General features: G+C 40.8%; 2 protein-coding genes across 4 annotated transcripts in view; both read left to right on the top strand.

Annotated features, from left to right (window-relative positions):
- CEMIP (cell migration inducing hyaluronidase 1) overlaps positions 1 to 20,322 on the top strand; it is a 102,495-nt gene that overhangs the window by 12,880 nt on the left and 69,293 nt on the right. The window lies entirely within an intron of this gene.
- Positions 1 to 20,322, top strand: part of LOC107318795 (cell surface hyaluronidase-like) — a 39,927-nt gene that overhangs the window by 7,513 nt on the left and 12,092 nt on the right. For 2 of the 3 annotated variants that reach the window (XR_001557497.2, XM_015873039.2), the window contains exons 8-16: positions 1,034 to 1,103; positions 1,750 to 1,878; positions 2,847 to 2,932; positions 3,312 to 3,443; positions 3,568 to 3,603; positions 3,850 to 4,002; positions 5,349 to 5,526; positions 10,136 to 10,351; positions 15,492 to 15,700. Coding sequence is in view for 2 of the 3 variants with exons in the window: in XM_015873039.2 (XP_015728525.1) it covers positions 1,034 to 1,103; positions 1,750 to 1,878; positions 2,847 to 2,932; positions 3,312 to 3,443; positions 3,568 to 3,603; positions 3,850 to 4,002; positions 5,349 to 5,526; positions 10,136 to 10,351; positions 15,492 to 15,700 (1,209 nt within the window). In the remaining variant the exon portion in view is untranslated. The remainder of the gene's footprint in view (positions 1 to 1,033; positions 1,104 to 1,749; positions 1,879 to 2,846; positions 2,933 to 3,311; positions 3,444 to 3,567; positions 3,604 to 3,849; positions 4,003 to 5,348; positions 5,527 to 10,135; positions 10,352 to 15,491; positions 15,701 to 20,322) is intronic. The other variant, XM_015873040.2, reaches the window with a different exon arrangement.

The following is a 20,322-nucleotide window of genomic DNA, read 5'->3' as shown; positions in this document are numbered from 1 at the left end:
ATAATACAGTAAATGATACACTGCTATAGCTTACCAAAGTTATCTTCCATTTTGGGTACTGAGGGGCTATAACATGGGCACTCAGGGGATTCAGGTACTGATCTGCCTAGTATTTGCAAATAAGAATATAATTTAGCCAAGGAAATTTGTATTTTCATGTTCTACTTATTTTATTTATGTAAGTAATCCAATCAAATTAGCATTTCTACAACAATAATTGTTGTTAAGGTTGATTGTACAGATAACACATGTTTATTGCACACCTATTTAGTCGTTCTACTCATGCAAAGGAGTGGGGATTCTTGATCACACAGTAGTTAAAGTAGACAACAAATTATTGAGATTTCCTGCCAAGAACAATCCGATTAGTTGGTATAGTCATGAGAAAAGGTTTGCAGTGTTTTTTTCATGTGTTTTTCATTATAGCAAAAGATGTTATCAGATGAAGCAAGACAACAGATGATAATGTTTTCATAGCTATATCTGGCTTCTGTTTGTGCCACTACTTGATCCTCCCTCTGAGGCAAAAACTCTTTATTTGAACAAATGTCAAAACAATACCTCCTTAATCTCCTGTTTAACGAGCTATTTGTGGCTTGCAAGGACAGTTGTTTTGTTTTCCAACTAGAAGCATCATAAATCCATATCAGATCCCCTGCCTCCTGCCATTGCCCCCAGAGATCCAAAAACAAAAGAAACCCCAGAAGTTCATTTTTCAGACATTTTCCAAAGCTACTTCAATTCTGGGGAAAAAGAAAAGAAATAAAGACATCAGGTTTCCTTCAGGTGCATTTAACAGAACTGGAATTTTGTGTTAATGGTCTCGTATAATTTATTTGTTCAGCATGTGGCTTTATAAATGAATGTCTGACATCACTAGATGCTTTCTTTCCCTTCAAGAGTATCATTAAAAGGTTGTGTGGCATTTTAAAGTCAATAGGAGGGTTGTGGCTGAAGTCCAGCACAGTGCTATGAAAACGTATCCCTTCCTGTTTGGTAACTGTTCAGGATCATTTTGATTTTGATTTTTCAGGGCTGTCAGCACTTTCTGGATTGCAAATCCAAACAACAACTTAATAGAGAATGCAGCTGCTGGTGCTCAGGTAAAACCACTTAGCAGCAAGAGCTGTACTTAGTTCCAGGTCCCATATATTCTACTCTTTTTGATGTTATCAATGTGAGGGTGATGAATTTTTAGTAAGTCATCACAAAATCTGGATACATATTTCTGCAGCCTTTCTCTCTGTTAAGGATTTGCCCATATTTGACTCACAGTTGCTTCTGAGACTGTTTTCTGTTGCAGCTCTGGCTGGAAATGATATGTGGTGTCTCTGAGAAAACATTGATTCTTATTTGTAGTTAATAGTATAATGCCCAATAAAATTTTACATTTATTTATATAAATACCTGCTCTTACCTCATTATTATCTCTGGTGTTCAACCAAATCCTGTTTGTGTTTAATGTGGCTGTGCAGATGAGGCTATGTTTACTAATAAGCCACCTGAACTTCATTTACAACACGTGGATTTTTAAAACCTCCACGTGTGCCCAAGGGGCCCACAGTGCATGCCAAAGGGAAAGTCAAGAAATATATGAGTACAGATTGGTGTGTGTCCCTTGGGACTTGCATGAGTTTTGCAGGCTCAGCTGTAAAGTCTGGCCAGCATACTGGGAAGCACCGAGTGACCAGGATAATCTCTGTCACTAATTGCTGTGTCCCATTCTTTGGACCTCCCTTTGTTTTTTAGGATGTCGGGATCTGGTACATCTTCCACCGGCTTCCAACTGGACAGTCTGAAGGGCAATATCCAGAAGGACAAGCTGAACATACCCCCTTGGGAGTATTTTACAACAACAGAGTTCACTCCAATTTCAAGGCAAGTGGATGAGTTTTGTGTGTTACTACCAATATAGTGCTGTGGTGTAGGGCTGACCACGTGCAGTGTTAATTATGTGTGGCTGTCTTACATTCTGATAATGGTCTTCTAGTGCTATTTCAAGAGACTCTCAACATTCAATTGTAGTGCTCTTTCTACAATAAAGAGAGGGCTGAGCAGAATGTGACTCCCAGTTCAGGGTTCTTTGTTAGGGGGATTGTACCCAGACTGGACATATACCTACTGCTGAGGTTTAAGGAATGATTAGCAGGATGACACTGAATGCTGCTGTTGGCCACAGTGAATGTTGAGAGGTGAGCAAAAGTACCTTATCCCAGGGTTTGCTCATCACCTTTGAAAAATAAGACCAAATATTTAAGGGTAATTCCAAGAAAGACACATTTCCTCTAATATTCTGCTGAAATGAAAACATAACCTCTGAGCTATAAACAGTGTTTTCAACTTATTTATCAGGATTCTAGATTGAGATCAGTTCTACTTTCTGTCTCATATACTTGACATCTTGGTCCATGACAGCTGTTGCTCTACCTCAGTCTTTAACTTGGTTGCAGCAGCTCATGTTCTCTTTTGACTGTTGGGGGACTCCACTCTTTTTATTTAAAGCTGTACTTCTTAACCAACAGCCTTTTTCCAAAAAGTTATCAAGAGCTTGGCAGAGTCCTTTATTGCTTTCAGCAAGAGAGTGGGAGTTCAGTGCCTCACACTGGGTCAGAAGACAGCTGAAGATGTTGATGCGTGACATATGGCAGAGCAGGCTCTGTTCTGACTTCAGCATACTACATCCTGTGCTAATGTCACCCTGAGCAGTGCCAAGTGACATTGAGCCCAGGCTGCAGGCTGTTGCTCTGCCTTCATGTGCAGGCTGCCCATGTTCGTTGATAAAATCAGTGATCTCTGGCCTCTTGTGTACAGTCTGTTAAAGTAATTGGAGTTGTCTGCTTTTTCAGGCTGGTTTGTTTATTGGAAAAGGAGTAAAGACAACAAGAGCCAGCGCTGAAGATCCCAGAGAGTATCTCACTGTTGATAATGCCAGGTAAGCACATGCTGTATGGCTATGTACTTTGGATGCTTGTATTGCTTCTTGGCTTCTGCATCACATTTAGCAGGTCATTAGTGCCTCATTATGGCTGGAGAATCTGAAAATACACACAAGCTCTCTGTGATGTGCAGAGGCAAGTATTTCATAGCTATGCACTGAATTGTTTGTATTTTTGCTGATCAGAAATGATATACGTGCATTTGGGATTATAAGGACTAAGCCATGAAAGGCTTGAAAAGCCTAGATTCCATTATTCATTAGTCAGTTTGTAAACTTCAACATTACTTATTAATTACCTAGAAAAACTTACATCTGAAGGATGACATAAGAGAATCTAAGAGAACTGCATTAACCAAGCTTCTTCTTGCTTCAGGTTTCGCCCACATCAAGATGCTGATCCTGAAAAGCCACGAGTTCCTGCCGTAATTGATGGCCTCATTGCTTTTAAAAATAATGACCATGGGGCCTGGGCCAGGGGTGGTGACATTATTTTCCACAACTCTGGGTAGGTTCCTATAAATTCTCACTGCACCATTCCCCTCCCCTGTGGCAGACATAAGTAGGCCTGTAGGCCAAATTCCCCTCTGACATCTGTTGTAATTTGCACCTCTGTGCTTCCCCCATCCCAGGTTTTCAGACAATGGAATTGGGCTCACATTGGCAAGGTAATTTCTTAAAATGTACTTCTTGTTTTTCCTTGCAGTGTATCAGGCTAAATAATAGAAGCTGAGACCCTTCCTTGGGTCTGTTTCCTATCCCAAATCTACTATTAACTGTAAGAAATGTTTACTTCCCAGAATGTGTATAGATATTGGCTTAATAAGTTGGGTAGAAATACTATATCTTTTGTGTAATTAACAGCATGAGTTGATTGGTTGCATAGTTACCTGTGTTTCTTTGTCTGCTCGTAGTGATGGGACATTCCCAACCGATGATGGCTCTAGCCTGGAGGTATCACGCTCCATTTTTGTTGGAGAAAGCAGCAATCTGGGCTCCCAAGGAGGCCAGAACAGCTACTGGGGAAAAGGGGCAAATGGAGAATACAGGACACTGCCCAGAAACAAGTGAGTTGTTCCTCTGCCATTTCTTCCTGTTAGAGCAGCATGAAAAGCCTCAGGAATGAATGTGGCTACCGACGAGTAATTTGTACTGGGTGTTTAACTTATTGTAGAGGCCAGAAATAATAAGCATCCAAATAAACTAATCTTCAGGACGACAGTATGAGAGCACTCTCAGCTGAACGTTTGATTTAATTTTCTGCTTGATTTATTAGTCACTGCTGAGTGGATTAGTGAATCTGAGAAATACCAAATTGCTTTTGTGCAGTGCTTCATTAAAACATCGACCTGATAGAGCAGCTCCCTTATGCTGTGCCTTCCTCGTGCCTTCCTGCTGGCATAGCTGGGTGGACAAGAACAATGTGTCAGAGGGGAAAGGTGTCTTCATTACTGCATCTTATTTCTCTTTCAACAGCCGTATGTTATTTGCAAAATAACATTTTCCAGCAAAAGCATCACCAGAGCAAGCTGTGTTTCCCCAAGTCTAAGTTCTTCCCTAATGTATGTGTTAGTCGATGCTCATCCATCCTTAAGCCCTTGGTAGGAAATAATGTAACCTGGTTCTCAGTGACCTTCAGGCTGTGTGCCCATTTGCTGTCTGCTGTGTGGCTTGTATGTCTGAACAAACTGGCATGTGGTAGGCAGTGACCTACCCTGCCACGCTGCTACCGGCCAGCTCTCATTTCTGTCTGTGAAGCTGAAGCAGGCCACCCTTTAACCAAACGTTGCCAGAGCCAAGCAAAACTTGGCGTCTTCTCAAGACAAGCCATGGAAAGGGAAGGTCCTCTCCAGCGGTGTTTCCTTTAACGCCAACAACTTGACAAAATGTCTATGGGCTGGTACTGCAGGAATCAGCTTTCTATATGAAGTGCTGTGGGCTAAGTTCAGGGGATCATGTGTGAAGTGGCTTGTGGGGAAAGCAGAAGCTGCACTGTACCACCCTGTAATTTCGCCTATGAAGACACTGTTGCCTCCAGAGAGTGTGTCTGATACCATCTGATACCACACTAAGGTTTTCCAAAGAAATCTCTCTGTCCTGGAGTAGGAAACTGCATAGCAAAGCTGCCACACTATGGGGCTTCCTCATGCCAATTCATCCCTGGGTGGCAAGGGACAAGAATTCTGAACTGCATTACCCTAACCTTATGCAACCTGTGTGTCTCATTGTTCCTTGAGCCTTATCCTCTAGAGATAAGCAGAATTAAAAGTTCTATCTGCCTTGTGCTTAGCATCCAGATCCCTCTTTTGGGAAAAGAAAGGTCTATTGGCTTCTTGTTGACAGCTTTCAGGAGAGGACACACACTTTGTCCAAGCTTTTAGCACAGGATTGTGTTTGTTTTTAAATCTCACAGGACATTCCCTATTCGTGGATTCCAGATCTATGATGGGCCCGTCAGGATGTCAAAATGCACTTTCAAGAAGTTTACCCCAACTGCTGACCGATACTCAAGTGCCATCGGCTTCTTCATGAAAAACTCCTGGCAGATAAGCCCCCAGAATAACGTGTCACAAATCCTGATGGAGAAGAGCGTAAGTAAAACGGGAATGCATGCTGTTAGATGTGGAGTTATTCAAAGTATTTAGAAGTGGTGAGAGATTTATCCAAGAGCAGGAATTTCCAGGCTGTGGTGCATGTTACATTAGTGCATACCATCACTTCATTTTGCATGAAATTTCTTTTCATGATGGTTATTTACAATGCATTAACACTTGAAAAATGTCAATATTAAGGTACCTGATACCTGGGCATACGTATACAGAAAAATCTTTGGTAGAATAAGTTATCATTTCACAATCAGAACAGCCAGAACACCATCAGCACCATTAGCAGCATTGCCAGCTAATAGATAGTACAGACCTGGTGAGAACCTGGCCTCAGAGACTGAGAGGGACACAGTGAGGTATCAGGAGGCAACAAGCTGTAGTACAGTACTTACAATGAAAGAAGCCAATGCAATTAGAAGCAAAACCATGGTCTGTTTTCTGGGCTCAGCAGTGAAATTCCTGTTGAGAACAACAGGGACTTTCCTTGAGCAGTGAGAGCAGAATGGAGCTCTGTGTTTTTGTCTTGGCAGGAGCCATAAGATGCTGAGCAATTCCAGTCCTTATTCTAGATTCCTGCAGGGACCATGGCTCTGAACACTTGGCTTGGGAAATGATACATTCCACCTGGCTCACTCCCAGGGATCATAACCTCTCCTACATTTTCTTCAAACAAGATCCACGTTTGTTAGGATGTCCGTGAACTGTAGTAACTTTGGACTGAGGTTTGGCTTTATCTTGAGGAAAATTTCCATTGCTGTGGGACTGACCAATATCACTCGCTACTCTGGCAAGCAGCCATTTGGTCTGTCCCCTCTCTGATACACTTTAGCTCAACAACAAGAGGGTTTTTCATGAAAGGGTGATGTTGACAGTTGTCACTTAACTGCTCCTTTAGAGGGCAGGTCCTGTACATTTTGTTAAAGAGATCTTAGTAATTTTAGATACTTTAGGGGCATTTGGAGTGGTAATAAGAGTTAATTTGCTGTACTTCTTTATGTCTTCCTTGGGGAAATGGTTATAAGATGATCATGGGAAGCATGAATAAGAAAATCATCCAGGAACAGGAATGAGGAACTTAAAGGAAAATGTATAATGAAAAAGTTTGTTCAGTGGAAGAAAGGGGAAAATTTCCTTCAGTAATGGCTGTAGGACTCTATCCAGTGGAATGGCTTCAGACAGACAAATCTGTGCGCATCAGAGGAGGTGATGGTTACTTACTGAATGCCTGAAAATGCAGATCTTTAATACTGTTGTGCTATTTGAGGCCAGTGTTCCAGCACTTCTCCACTAAGTGGTAGTTCAGTACTGCTGTGCCTTTAAGATCTGAGGTTTTCAAGGTAAAAATGACCAGAAAACTGACTAATTACTCCTTTAAACAAATTAAAATAACACAGTGTCAACCTGTTATAAAAATAAAAGAGCTAATGACATTTTCCATTATCATGTATGCGTATTTCCAAGAAATGTCCATTTCTCAAGTTGGTATTTTGCCAGTTTCAAAACCACTTATGTTTGTAACCACCTGCCTCCCAATGGTTTTCACTTTGATTCTATTTCACCTGGATTGAACCCAGATGTGCTAAATCTGACGTCAGACTTGAAGGGTAGTTTATTGTTTTGCTGCTAATTACTATATGGGGCAATATGGACTTATATGGGGGGATATGGCCCTATATGGTGCAATATGGTCTTATATGGGTGGATAGGGCCCTATATGGGGCAATATGGACTCAACCAGTTAAGATAGAACCTGTAATCTGTTATAATTATTTTTCCATCTTCATTTTATTACTTTTTCAAGGGTAGCTAAACATTAATTCCCTAAAGGACAATCATTTATTTTACAGCTGATTTTTAAGAATAAATTAAACATTACTGCAAGTTGTACCATGATGATAAAACTATTAGTCATACTGAAAGAGTAATTGTCTAATTAATCAGACTAATCAGCTGGTTGGTTAGACCACAAAGTAATAAAGCTCGTCAGGTCTTGTTTCATTCCAGCATAAAAATAAACTCTCAAGTGGATGCTTTAAAAAAGTTATTTCAATGCAGAGGAAGCATTAATTGGTCTTAACCCAGCTGAGGGCTGGTCTGATGGTTGAAGTCTCCCGTAGGTCTGATTACTGACAATCAGTGGGAGTTGGTGAGCTCAAGGAGAGCCACAGAGCAGAGCTGTGCCCAAAGAGAACACTTGTGCAGCACTTCTTAAGAAGACCCAGCACAGAATCACAGAACGGTCAGGATTGAAAGGGGCCTCTGGAGATCATTAAGTCCAAGCCCTACTAAAACGGGTTCCACACAGTTTCACACTGAAGTGTCTATGAAGGTTTTGAATATCTCTGGAGTAGGAGACTTCACAGCCTCTCTAAGCAGCCTGATTGATCCCATGTTCTCTTTTTAGTCATAAAACATCTATCCATTCACGTCTCTGCTGTGTTGCTGCTCAGCTGTAGAGTGAGGTGAGAATCAAGAGGTTGTGCAGATCTGTATTAGCTTTCTCCATTTGGACAGGCTTAGTTTTACTAGGAAATGATGTACTGTCATATGCCTGTCAGACACCAGACAGGTAATTCAAGTGGCCCTTACACCACGTCACTCCTGTGTGGTTCACTTCCAATGAAAATTAGATGTTTGAATATCAGTGTGGTAGCTAGAAGTGATCTGTCTCTGTGCTCCTTTCTGTCTCATTCCAAGCTCATGGACATAATCGATAAGCTGAGTCCTTCCTTTACATGTATTCTTTAGCAGTAGCCTCAAAATCAGTGCACCTCCTGTCCCTCGGTGGACAAAAGCAAGGTTGTCCTGAGATGTATAAGTGATACTCATTAACATTTCCATAGCATTCCTGACTTTCAGACTTTTAGAGGAGAATGTTAGAAATGAGATTAATGTTAGGACCAGAACAGACTCCCTCCTTGATAAGATCAGCGGGGCTGTTAATCAGATGTAAACTGTACAGGCTGTACTTTAGTTTATTTTGAAGGACAGCTGACTTTGTTCTCTTCCCCAGTGAAGTGCCCATTTTCAAACTCAGCCCCAAGACGTGCACTGTCACAAAGTGTTGATAGCAAAGCTTTGAGCTGCAGCACAGTGTTTGCATTTTGCTCTTTTATGAACTAAAAAGATCCAATAAAATAAAATAAATAAATAAAAAGGAAAAAAGAAAAAAGAAAAAAAAAACCACAAGAAAAACTCCCTAGAACTTAAGACATCTTCCTTCTTTGACAAATAGCCCTTTGGGTAAAAATGTCCTGCAGTAAGAAAAGGTTTTAATACACTGAAAAACACACTCTGAATTTCCATGCGTTTGAGCCTTTTTTAAATGAGGTTGCTTCAGGTGTTCGTTTATTGAGGCTGATAATTAGACAAGGAGGTGACAAAAACATGCATTTAGGGTTTGATTTAGCTTTAATACAGACTTAATAGAGCAATGTAAGGCTCTTGTTGTTTCATTCTTCAAGTCGTTCTTGTTGCAATAGTCATTCTTTTTAAGCCAGTGGGACTTTCCATCTAACTGAAAATCATGATGCCCCACCAGTTCTAAGATTTTTACTTATTATTGGGAAAAATAAAGCCTTTAGAGACCTTAGTGAACTTGCAGCATAATCCTGCTGGCCCTAATTCTTCCTCTTGTGAACAGTCCCCTTAAAATTATTTGGGCAAAATGGAACAAGTTATAGTCCTTTGGGCCAGCATGATCAAGTCGCTACTTACTCTGTCTTTTTCAATATATGTTGCTTCAGGGTTCTTCTTGTGTACTTGACCTGAAATAATTATTGTCTTGATTTCCTCAAAAATTAATCATGACACAGTGCAATAATTTTCTCTGTAGGCATTAAAATATCCCATGATTTCTTGCTGAACGTCTGCAGTTTCCTTATTTTATTGTATTTTCATATGGGGACGGAACCTTTTATTTATCAACTGAAGAATTTTGTAAACAGAGCTATGCACTATAATGATTGTTTTTTTTCTTGCCTAAAAACGTATTCTTCAGAGTATACATTAGGATGTATAAAGGCCATTTAAAGACCTTTAAAGGCCATCTGGTCCAACTCCCCTGCAATGATAAGGGACACCTACAGCTGATCAGGCGCCCAGAGGCCCATCCAGCCTGACCTGGAGTGTCTGCAGGGATGGGGCACCCACCACCTCACTGGGCAACCCTATGTCACAGAATCAGAACAGACATTGGAAATACGTGAGAAGATTCACCATAGCTTTTGTAGTTCCTGTTTCTTTGATTACAGCTGGGGTTAAAGATGATTACTTCTCTGTAAATTTCATAATCTTCCAGTACTTCCCTTCCCTTTGAGTCATCCTCCTCTTTCTGATGCTCCACAATTTATTGCTGTGTGATTTCGAGGAATAAATGGTTTTGTGGGTGCAATTCAAAGTCTAATGCTTATAAAAATATTTCCTGCAATTTAAGGGCGAAAGCCAATATAGCCAGAAATCTAAGTGGAATAGGCAAAGCAAAACTCTTGTTCAAACAGTAATGCTATCTAGTCATAGATGTATCACTCTCTTGGCTGTTAAAATGCTGCAAGTTCAAACCCTTATGATTTTTCTTCTTATTGTTTCCTACTAGGTTGGACTGAAAGTGTTTTTTGGCAGAGCGGGTCAGTGGTTTGGAAATAACGATAACGATGGTGACAAAATGTCTGTCTTTCATGATCTGGATGGCTCTGTGACAGGATATTCCAACATTTTTGTAGGCAGAGCAGACAATTACCTGCTCCGTCATCCCGGCTGTGTCACCGTCCCCCGCTGGAATGGGGTGATGTGCACTGGTAGATATGCACAGGTAAGGGCATGGCTGCATGCAGCGTCACCGTGTGTGTTGGGTGGGCATCCCCAAATGCTCTATTTGGGGTGGTGGAGTGAAACACATTGAACACTCAAAAAGATAACAGGGAAATAATACTTTGGGTATAGTTTTACTGTTTTGCTTTATCAGGAGTTGCTCTTTAAATATTTGGACGCTGGATTTGTGTTCTCTGGTTTGCTATTGACTCAGTGGAAACAGGATTGGGCTCCTGAGAGATAGCCCCACTGAATAAGGGTTTTTGTGCTTTGCACTTATATTTTCCTCTGTGTCTCTAAGGAAATAATATTTGGGGCTCTGGCAATCTAACGGTTAAATTCAGAATTGTCAACAAGTAGGCATTTATATTTTTATGTCTATTAATACTTTCCCAATTATGGCACTCTATGTGGTGAGGCTGTTTTTCCACCATAGAAAATTTCCTTGGCTAGGTTTAGGCAAGCGTAAACATTTGCTTCTCTGGGATCTGTTACCAGCATTTTTCATCTAATCAGCATCCAGCAGGATAAGTGAAGTTCACATTAGCTTTATGGGTTTTGGGTAGGGAAATGTATGTGCGTGCAGTGCAGAAGAAATTGGTCCCATGCAACACACTTTGATTTAATGTGGAGGGCATATCTGATGGAAGGTTTCAGCTTGACCTTAGTCCTCAGCATCTTTAGAAGCAGATGGTTTGTTTGTGAGCTGAGTTCTGGGTGTTGTATTTCAGACCAAAAGCTTAAAAGATTGAATCCAACTATGGAGAAAGATGTTTTGCTTTGATCTTAGTAGTTCTATTACAAAATATGTTTTTCTTTTCCTCCTCTTGTAGCTCTGCTACACAAGAACCTTTATTCTTCCCTAGTGCAAGCAGGTAAAAATGTCCTTTCAGTTAAAGGAAACAGTGACATTAAATTGCAGCTGAACTGGGCCCAAGATAGACTAGGGAAGGGCTACTTGGCATGGAAAAACAAGACCCAAGTCTTTCAGCTAACATTACAGCTAAATCCTTCCTGAGCAAAATGCCTAGAGTTCAGTTAATTCCTTTCTGGTTTCTTCCATTTACTTTTCTGCTCTTCTTCTGGACTAAATTTGCCCAGAAAGGGGAAAACTTCCTCCTCTGGTATTGTTTCTGGCTCCACAAAATCCCAGAGACACACTTTCCTGAAGATTTTTTAGTCTGGCAACTTGAGCTGACCTGACTTCCCATGGCTGGTTTGTGGCTCCTTCTCCTCACCATGGCCAAGGAGCACCACACACCTTCCCCATGTAGTGTCTGGGAGCTTCCTGCAGTGGGAGGTGCTGAGAAATGCCTTGTGCTTTGGCTTCGGCATTGCCTTGCTCTGCCAAAAAAGTGCTATGGGACCAGCTTAAGGTCACAAGATTTACACAGGCAGGAACTATCAGGCCTCTTTGTCCTTCCCTTTTGATCCTGAAGCCTGTAAGGTTGGTATTGTCCTAACAAGACTAACTTATTTGATTTTTAATGACAGCTAAAACACTCACGTAATATGAATTAAGTGAGGCTTTAGGAAAGAGCATTAGATTGAAGGAGACTGACAAGGACCTGGCAGCACCATAGGGGCTTTCCGTGAGTCACCCAGTCTCTGTCAGCAGGGCACTGAGGTCCTTGCTATCTCATCAATCTGATTTGCAGCTGCTGCAGAGGCTGATAATAAAAGAACAATGTAGGGAGAGGTCCATCCCATAGTTATCTCTGTGTAGGTGGGTGAGATTTCCAAATGCATTGACCTGGAGACATCTCAACACCTATGTTGCTTGTGGGAAATGTGAATGAGATTCCTAAACCATTTCTGTTTTTTGCATGCATCGTAAAAGAAGCGCCTTGGCTCCCAGTGGGCAGTTGAAGCTGTGAGCTTACTGCTTCCTTGCAGACTTCAGAGCAACTCAGGACAGATTGTGAAACTTTTCTTTTTTTGGGACAGGTCCTTTTTTAAAATAGGCTGAGTTTTTTGGCAGTACTTGCTATTTTCCTTCAGTAGCTTAAAAAGATGTTAGATGGTCATAAAAGGCCGCTGCTTAGCAAAATTAGTCGCATTTTTTGAGTTAACAAAATTGATTCTTTGCTAGTTTTAAATGTTTTAGGTAATTCTTTTGCTTTTTTTTTTTTACAAGTTCACTCCAGCAAGTCACCACCTTACCGTGGTCAGCTGAAATAGAAGTTGTTCCACTTCAATTAGCTCTGTTTTGCAGTGTTTGCAATTGCAGTGACCATGAACCTGCATTCAGCTGGTTCTAGAACTAGAAGAGTAGATGGTGTATCAAGTTTCTCATTTTTAAGAGATTTTACCCCAGTTTTACAACTGACAGCACAGCAGGACAAAAACAATGTCAAAGAAACCAAAACACCACCAAACTTTCTGTTCCACTGCTTTGCATTTTGCTTATCTTCTTGCTGGCTATCCAGTTGAATAGCAGATCCCCATGAATTGTAAAAGAACTTATCTTCTCAGTTTCACAGTCTACTTGGGAAAACTGCCATGTAAGCACAGGGAAATCTGACACATCTTTTTAGCATGAAATGTTAAGCAGCTAAAATGACAACTGTGTCCATTAAACCATCCAGGCAAGTAGCAGGATCCCATTTTATAATGTTTAACTAGCTCTACTTCTCCTACTCCATTAGCTTGTAATTTGTCCTGTCCAGAGGAAGGGATAAATGGGAAATGTGGGGTACTGCTTTCTGTGAACCTTGGTGTGTATAAGAAGGACTAAGCCGCCAAGACAGTGGTTGGAGAGCTGTGCCCAGTTGATGCAGGAGGCATCTCAGTCATTGTTGCATTTAATTGGGTAGTAAGCATACTGCAGCTGCCACCTTAATATTCTGTGTTTGTTGGATACAAATATTTGAAGGAAATAACATCAGTTTACAGGGATAGGTTGTGTCTTACCCTGAAAGATAATATTTTGCACTTTCAGTGCTCATTCCTACTGTTCTTCATCAGAAAATGTTGTTCTGATTGAAAATGATTAACGCATTCATGAGATTTCAGGTCTGAAAGGACCTTTCTGATCACCTACACTGACCCCAGAACTACCTCATCAGAGTGGGGACAAATGGCACTGAAATGCAGTTTATTGCATTGCACATAATCAATTTTCCAATTATGGTTTTAATGTGAAGGGAAAATAGGTTTTCCTCCTTGGTTTTATAACTAAATAAATAAATAAATAGGAAGTCTTTTATCAGACTGTAAAAAACAAATCATTCTTCCTTGATCCATGAAGAGTGAGCAAATGGGCTGCTGCTCTGAGATTGTTCGGTGCAAATTACATGAACGATGGTTTCAGCCATCAAGAAAATCTAGTGTTTAATATGGTTCTGGGATCAAATTTAATCTCCAAGGATCTGTGCGGATTCCACACAGGACAGACTAAAGTGCTACAGATCGGGTTGCACTGGCATGAAAGGAGGAATGGTCTGAATATCCAAGAAACATTCATTACCATTTCTAGATTACATTTTGACACAAATCCCTTTTTTTTTTTTCACTCAAGCAGTCAGAATTAAGATACTTAGTACAGGGGTGGAGGGTGGTTAGGCTGAAATGACCCATGTTTTTGAGGTGCTGTGGAGCATAAACACAATGCCAGGAGCAGGTACAAGTGCAAAGGTTCTTCTGAACATGACAATGGACCAGGGAGCTGAATTGGCAACCTCCAGAAACCTTGCAGCTTTAGTTAAACATTTTCTTAGATTTCTTGAGACATTTCCTGTTTAAATTGAGTCACAAATGTATTTCTTCAGGTTAAATAACGCTCATGCTGGGCACACCATCTCTGTCTTCTGTCAGATGAATTTCGCTGTGGCTAAGGTGTTATGTTCTGAGGAGAAAGTAGTGGGAATCTGTCACTTTTCGTGCTGTGGTCCACTAAAAGACAAACCAAATGTCATGGGAATATTTGCTTCTTCATTGTGCTTTGGAGTCAGCAAAGCAATTCCTATTGTATTTTAAGGATGTCTTATCATTAGCATTACAATATACTTCTAATGAATCCTATATATAAACTAGTGAAATACAGTCTGTTTTGCAGAGCTTTCAATCTGGGTAGACAAGAAAAGGAATAAGAAGTTTATATGGAGATAGGAGAGGTCAGGGCCACAAAGTTTAGTGTTGAGAGGAGGATATCCTGATGGACCTTGTGTCACCCTCTCCTAGTTTTGCCTGCAGTATTAAAATCTGCTGGAAGACAGAAACTGAGTCTAAAAATAATTGTGCTGAATGTACTCATGTAGAAGCTTATTAGAAGACATTCTTATTTTTGATGCAAACTGCATTATTTTACATTATAAAAGAGTGGAGGAAGAAGGATTACAGTCGTTCTTGGCTGCTGTCAGTGCATTTGGAACCTTTCAGGGAATATGACAAGCTGTGTGCTACATCTCACACAGCGCTGAAACCAATTTGTATGACGAGCTGCATGTCCTCCTTCTGTGCTAGTATTTCAAACAGGGGGAAGCAGGTGAACAGTCACGCATTCAACTTTAAAGATAAGATCTTCCACATGAATTGGCCTTCGTTTGAATCAAAGAACAGAAAAAGCATAGGTGTTGAACTACAGGCCAAGGGCATCTGTTGGTCCCCAGATAGAAGAGCTTTGGTTATAGCATATACAATGTTGTATTTGGTCTGTATAATGATAGAGTGAAGACATTGAATTTTAGCCCCCAGATTTAAGCCTATTCTGCTTCTTGAAGCTGAAGGTGTGGATTCCATTAGGTAACTGGACCTTATCCAAAGCCAGGAGAAACTGTTAAAGACTTGTCTATATTTTCAGTGGAATAAGGCTGTTTTTAAAGTGCAGTAATTTGTATTCAAAAGAAACAGTTACTTTGTGATGTTTCATTGATTAACATTCTCCCTTGAGTGTCTGACCAGTTAACCTTTCCATGGTGCTGCACAATTCATATCTCACTTTGTGGTGTCCCCTCAAACAGCTGCAGATTCTATTTCTGTTTTACCTTTTTATTTGAACTGGAAATGTTTCAGTCATTTTCCGAATGTTCTGAGCTCTTCATTGGCAAAACCATTTACAGGCAGCAGTGATCAAACGCACATGTTACTGCTGAGCCTGGCTATTTTAATGGACGTGTTTGTCATTTTCCTTTCACCCTCAGCTTTATATTCAGGCCAGGCGCCCTGAGAATCTGACCTTATCCATTGCCAGAGCAGCATACCACTCCCATCCCTTGCAGTTGCAAGGCGTGAACAGAGGAGCGCCGTACCAGCAGTACCAGCCAGTCGTCATGCTGGAGCAGGCTTATATCATCCAGTGGGATGGCAGAGCTCCTGAGGATATCATCCTGTACCCCATCAACTTCAACAGGTACTGCCCTGCCTTATAGGATTTTCCTGGGTTCTTTGCAACTGACCCTTTGAATGTTTTAGCAATTTGTAAGAGCATCAAAGAGAGGTGTTAATGACTGGTACTTACTGATGCAAGGATTTGCCTCTGCTTTTTCCTTATTCCAACCTTTTTGATGTACAGAGCTGTTTCTCTTTCCAGTAAGTTTTGAAACAGAGTCCAAATAAGTCCTGGCCTGATGTCCCTGAAATCCCTCCAGAAGAGCCCTGGCTCTTGTTCATTTGTTTGTACTAGTTGCACATAATTTATCTCCCATATATATAAAATGCAGAAGTCCATCAGAATGTACACAGAACATTGCATCTTCTGTAATCCAAATAGCACTGCAATCACTGTTTCCTTTTTGATAGCATTGTAAAACTTCAGGATTCAGTACAACAACATGGTAGGCTGTGCTCTATTTATTTTTCATATTTTTTCCATCTCATCTAATGCTCTGTAAGAGCAAGACATAGCCAATTTAGACCTGCCGTTTTCCCTTGCAATCTGTTTCATTTTATATAATTTCTTTCATGGTTTCCAGTGGTGGCTCAGGACCTCTTACTTTAGTGAAATTACTTGTGTTGTGCACTGGTACAACTTCTAGGAGGGTCCTCTAATCCATTTGGCTTAACTGTGATGTTCATGGCCACAGCTGGCAAAGAAAATTCATGCACTTTAAGGAAGTGCAAAACCCATTAGTCACTCATGGATAAGCTGTTTTGCAATTATTATCTGTCTTTAAATAATTAGCTATTTCCTTGCAATTAAGAGCTAAGCCTTCTGCATCAAGATACAATGGTTACCCAATCACTGTGCCAGTTAGTACATGCCAAAGTTTTGGCAAGTACTCGGTGTTCAATCGCAGATTCAAATCTTAAGGCAGCACTGCATGTTTGATAGAACTCAGCTTGAAGTTTAGCCTTTGTTCAAGCAGCAACTTACCTTTTACTACTGGTAACCACAATGTATTTGTGGTTCTCTTTGTCTTGTGTGAAACCAATTAAGTTATTCGAACAGGGCAAAGGTTTGTAGACTTTTCTGATTCAGAAACAGTTGGTGAGGTGTGTGTTTTGTAAAACTATAGAAGGAAAATATACCATGATAAGGAAAAAATGTGATTTTATTTTATAATTTTACTTCTTTCTGCTACAAGAAAGATACTGAATTGACAGAAAGCGTTTAGAGGAGAGCACTGGCCATGCTGAAGGGATTAGAAAACAGGTGTTATGAGGGGTAAGTCAGTGGGTAGTAGAAGTAGTAACTGGTGCTGTTTGTTCTAGAACAGAGAAGGCTGATGGAGAACATCACTGCTCCCTACAGCTCCCTGAAAAGAGGACACCTCCTGCAGTGAGGTCGTGTCAGTCTCTTTTCTCGGATGGCATGAGATAGGATGCAATGAAATGGCCTCAAATTGCTCTAGGGGAGGTTTACGTTGGATATCTGGAAGAATCCTTTTCGTAGAGATAGCAGTTAGAGGTTGGAATAAGTTGACTGGGGAGGTGGTAGAGTTTCCATCCCTGGAGTTGTGTGGACATGACACTTAGGGACGATGTTTAGTGGTGGATGTGATTGTGTTAGTTTGATGGTTATATGATCTTATAGGTCTTTTCTGAACTAAATTGTTTGATGATTCTATGACGTAAAGCATCTTGCAGAGAAATTCTTGGGAATGAAATCATGCCACTACTGTGTGTCTTAAGGGTAATGGAAGAGCAATGGTGAAATGTCCATACTGAATGCAATAACATAGGCAGAAATCATTCCCATGGAAGCAATTGAGGTTAAAAAAAAGATTTAGAAGCTTGAAGGAAATCAAATGCCTACTAAGCAGTTCCGTGTATGGTATTTATTAAACAGTGTATCCAATCATTTTTTGAATGGAACAAATCTCAAGTTGTGAAGCAGAGTAATCAGAGGTGAAAAATCAGGGAAGACTTTTACCTGTTTTAAATGGCTATTTGCTGTCTGTTCTTTTTCATTCTAAAGTACCAAATAATCTGCCAAGAAATGAGCTCTTAACATAGTTATATCCATGGAAAACATATGCAATGCAAAACAAAATATGTTTGAGGAATTTTAGTAGCAAAACGTTGCAATTATTAATTTCAGGCATAGCCTTACCAAACAAGCTATTTTTAGACTTGTCATTTTAAAATGATAGATAGGTATATGCAGGATGCTGCTTCACAGCTAGATAGCCCTCATGCTTCTGGAAGGACTTTCTGTGCTGGCTGAAGGAAGGTCAGAAGGGAAATAAGGAATTTGACAGGAAGATGTGTATCAGGATTTGAACCTTTTTGGAGGTCAGGCATGGGGCTGACGTTGGATATTTGTGTCACTAACATTTTCAGTGTTTCTGAAGTGCTCTAAAAAGAGCTAATAAAAGCAATTCCAGTTTAAATGTTTACTAAAAGACTGGAACACCAGGATTCCTGGTGTGGGCAGGAGGTAGGGATGCACTCACAAGGTTCAGCTGAAAGTGGCAGCGTCACTTTCTGCACCTGTGAGTCCAATCTGGGATGTCCGGGAACTGCTCAACTATTTGCTCAGTGGAGGAGGTCAGCTTCTGTTCCTTCTGTGGTGGCACGTGATGGGTTGCTGCAGTACGCGTGTCTTCTGTGCACTGATTCAAGACCTGTTTAGAGTACTTGCAGTTTCAAGCACAAAGTGTGAGAGCTTCGTGAACAGTGGCCTCAAACTTCTTCTCCACCAGTTTAAACTTTCAGGAGCAGCGTTCACCTCCTCAGAGCTGCTATTTTCTCTGTTCTTGTGCTTCATAGGAAGATGGGAACCAGCTGTTGAGTTGAGGGCTTTGCTCAAAACTGCTGTCTATTTCTAGAAGCACAGAGGCCCGCAGAGAGCGTGAGGATTGTTAAGAGAGAAGGGTGAGGCAGGTATGGCAGGAGGAGCGCCTGGAGAACATTATTTGCTTGCAAGTAAGTGCCTCCTTTCAGGTGCTGAAAAACAGTAAGAGGATTGGCTCTCCATAGGGTAAGCAAAGTCACAAACAAGGTTTGTCGATTTAATAACACAGGTTTTGTGCGTGTGCAAATTCTCTAATCAAAGAAGAGGCTAAAGCAAACACTATTATCAAAGGCACAGTGCTGTCCAATAAATCAGCCAGGCTTATTTGTGTTATCAGCTAATCTAAAGATAAGAATTAAATCTCCCCAAAGTCCATATCTGAAGTATAGTGTAATGAGTTGTGTTGTTGAATCAGGCTGAAAAGCAGAGGCAATTAAATTAAACATTCCTTGTTTTTTATGAGTACAGGCAAATATCTCTATACTTGGTCTGTGGAGACTCAGGAGGAAGAGTTTTTCCTTATTAGGGCTCTCTGCTGTGATTTGACCTAGGGAATTTCAGGGAGATGTGAGCAGGTACAAAGTGAGTATCACCTTTTTTATAGGTGAACTGCCACGGTGCTGCAAGCAGGGTTAGGGTTAGCATGGGGTTGCCCAGCTGCCCCAGCCAATGCTGGCCCCAGGGAAAAGTTCAAGGAGCTTTCCCCATGCTGCCTTCACCAGCAGCCTCTCAGCATCCCCTGGAGAGGTACAGTGAGTCTTGTAACAGCGATGTTTCGTGCCTTTGTGCAAGAGTTGGATCCTTATGAGAGCTTTTCCAAAGATTTATTTGGCAGCAGAGAGCCAAGTCTCTTGTCAAGAGCAAATGAAAGAGCAGATGTCCATGTGAGTGCTTGGGCATGTGTCCAGCCTTCCCCTTGCTGTAGTATTTGTGCAGAGACGACACAGGTGCACGGTGATATCCCTGTATTTGCTAGGCTGGCATTCTGCACTGTGGTTTGTTATTTTGTTCACAAGCAAATAATCTAATTATCTGAAAATTCAAGAGCCTGGAATGAGCTTGTGTCTAAATTCTGGATTGAAAACAGTGGGGACTTTGGGCTCTGGGTGAAATGTGGTTTCCAGGATGCTGTCATCCATCCAAAGGTGGAGGTTTCAGTACAAGCAGACAACCTACACAGCCCATGTCTGCACTGAAACTCCAGGGGACTGGTTATATTTGTCTTTTTTTATTTTCCAGAGCTGTGTAGATGTGTGTTTTCCCTATGGCTTCTTATTCATTGCTGGTCTGATTCATACTTTCAGCTACTTGTCATTTTTGTGATTAAATTCTTTAGCGATGATGGGGGTTTTTAGGAAAACAAAGTTAATGAGACAAGGCTAGAACATACTTGCTTCAGATTTGCCCAGTTTACGGATATTTCCTAAACTGTTCCTTTTTCAGATTAGTTCCAAATGTGCTTTTCCTTGTGATTTGCAGATTGACAAGTGGATAGGAAGACGAAAGTAGTATTTCAAAGTACAGCTAACAGTTTAAGGCTGTGACTGCTTCCATGTTACTTGTATGTAACATGAGTGCCGACCTTGATCTCCCAGGTCCAGATGTACTTTAAGTAACACCAGCACTATTTTCAATAATAATAAGTAAAGTTCCTCCTGATAACATCTGTAATTCAGAGTTAATCATCCACATAACGCAGAAATCAGTTGAATTCCCTTCTGTCTGTTTCAATCACTTAAATTACCAACAAGTGGTTGAAATCCTTTAGACATTTAAGGAAAAAAACAACCAGAAAA

This window comes from Coturnix japonica, chromosome 10 (assembly GCF_001577835.2).
Source record: "Coturnix japonica isolate 7356 chromosome 10, Coturnix japonica 2.1, whole genome shotgun sequence".
Taxonomy (NCBI): Eukaryota; Metazoa; Chordata; class Aves; order Galliformes; family Phasianidae; genus Coturnix; species Coturnix japonica.
This window is presented reverse-complemented; position numbering and strand designations above follow the sequence as displayed.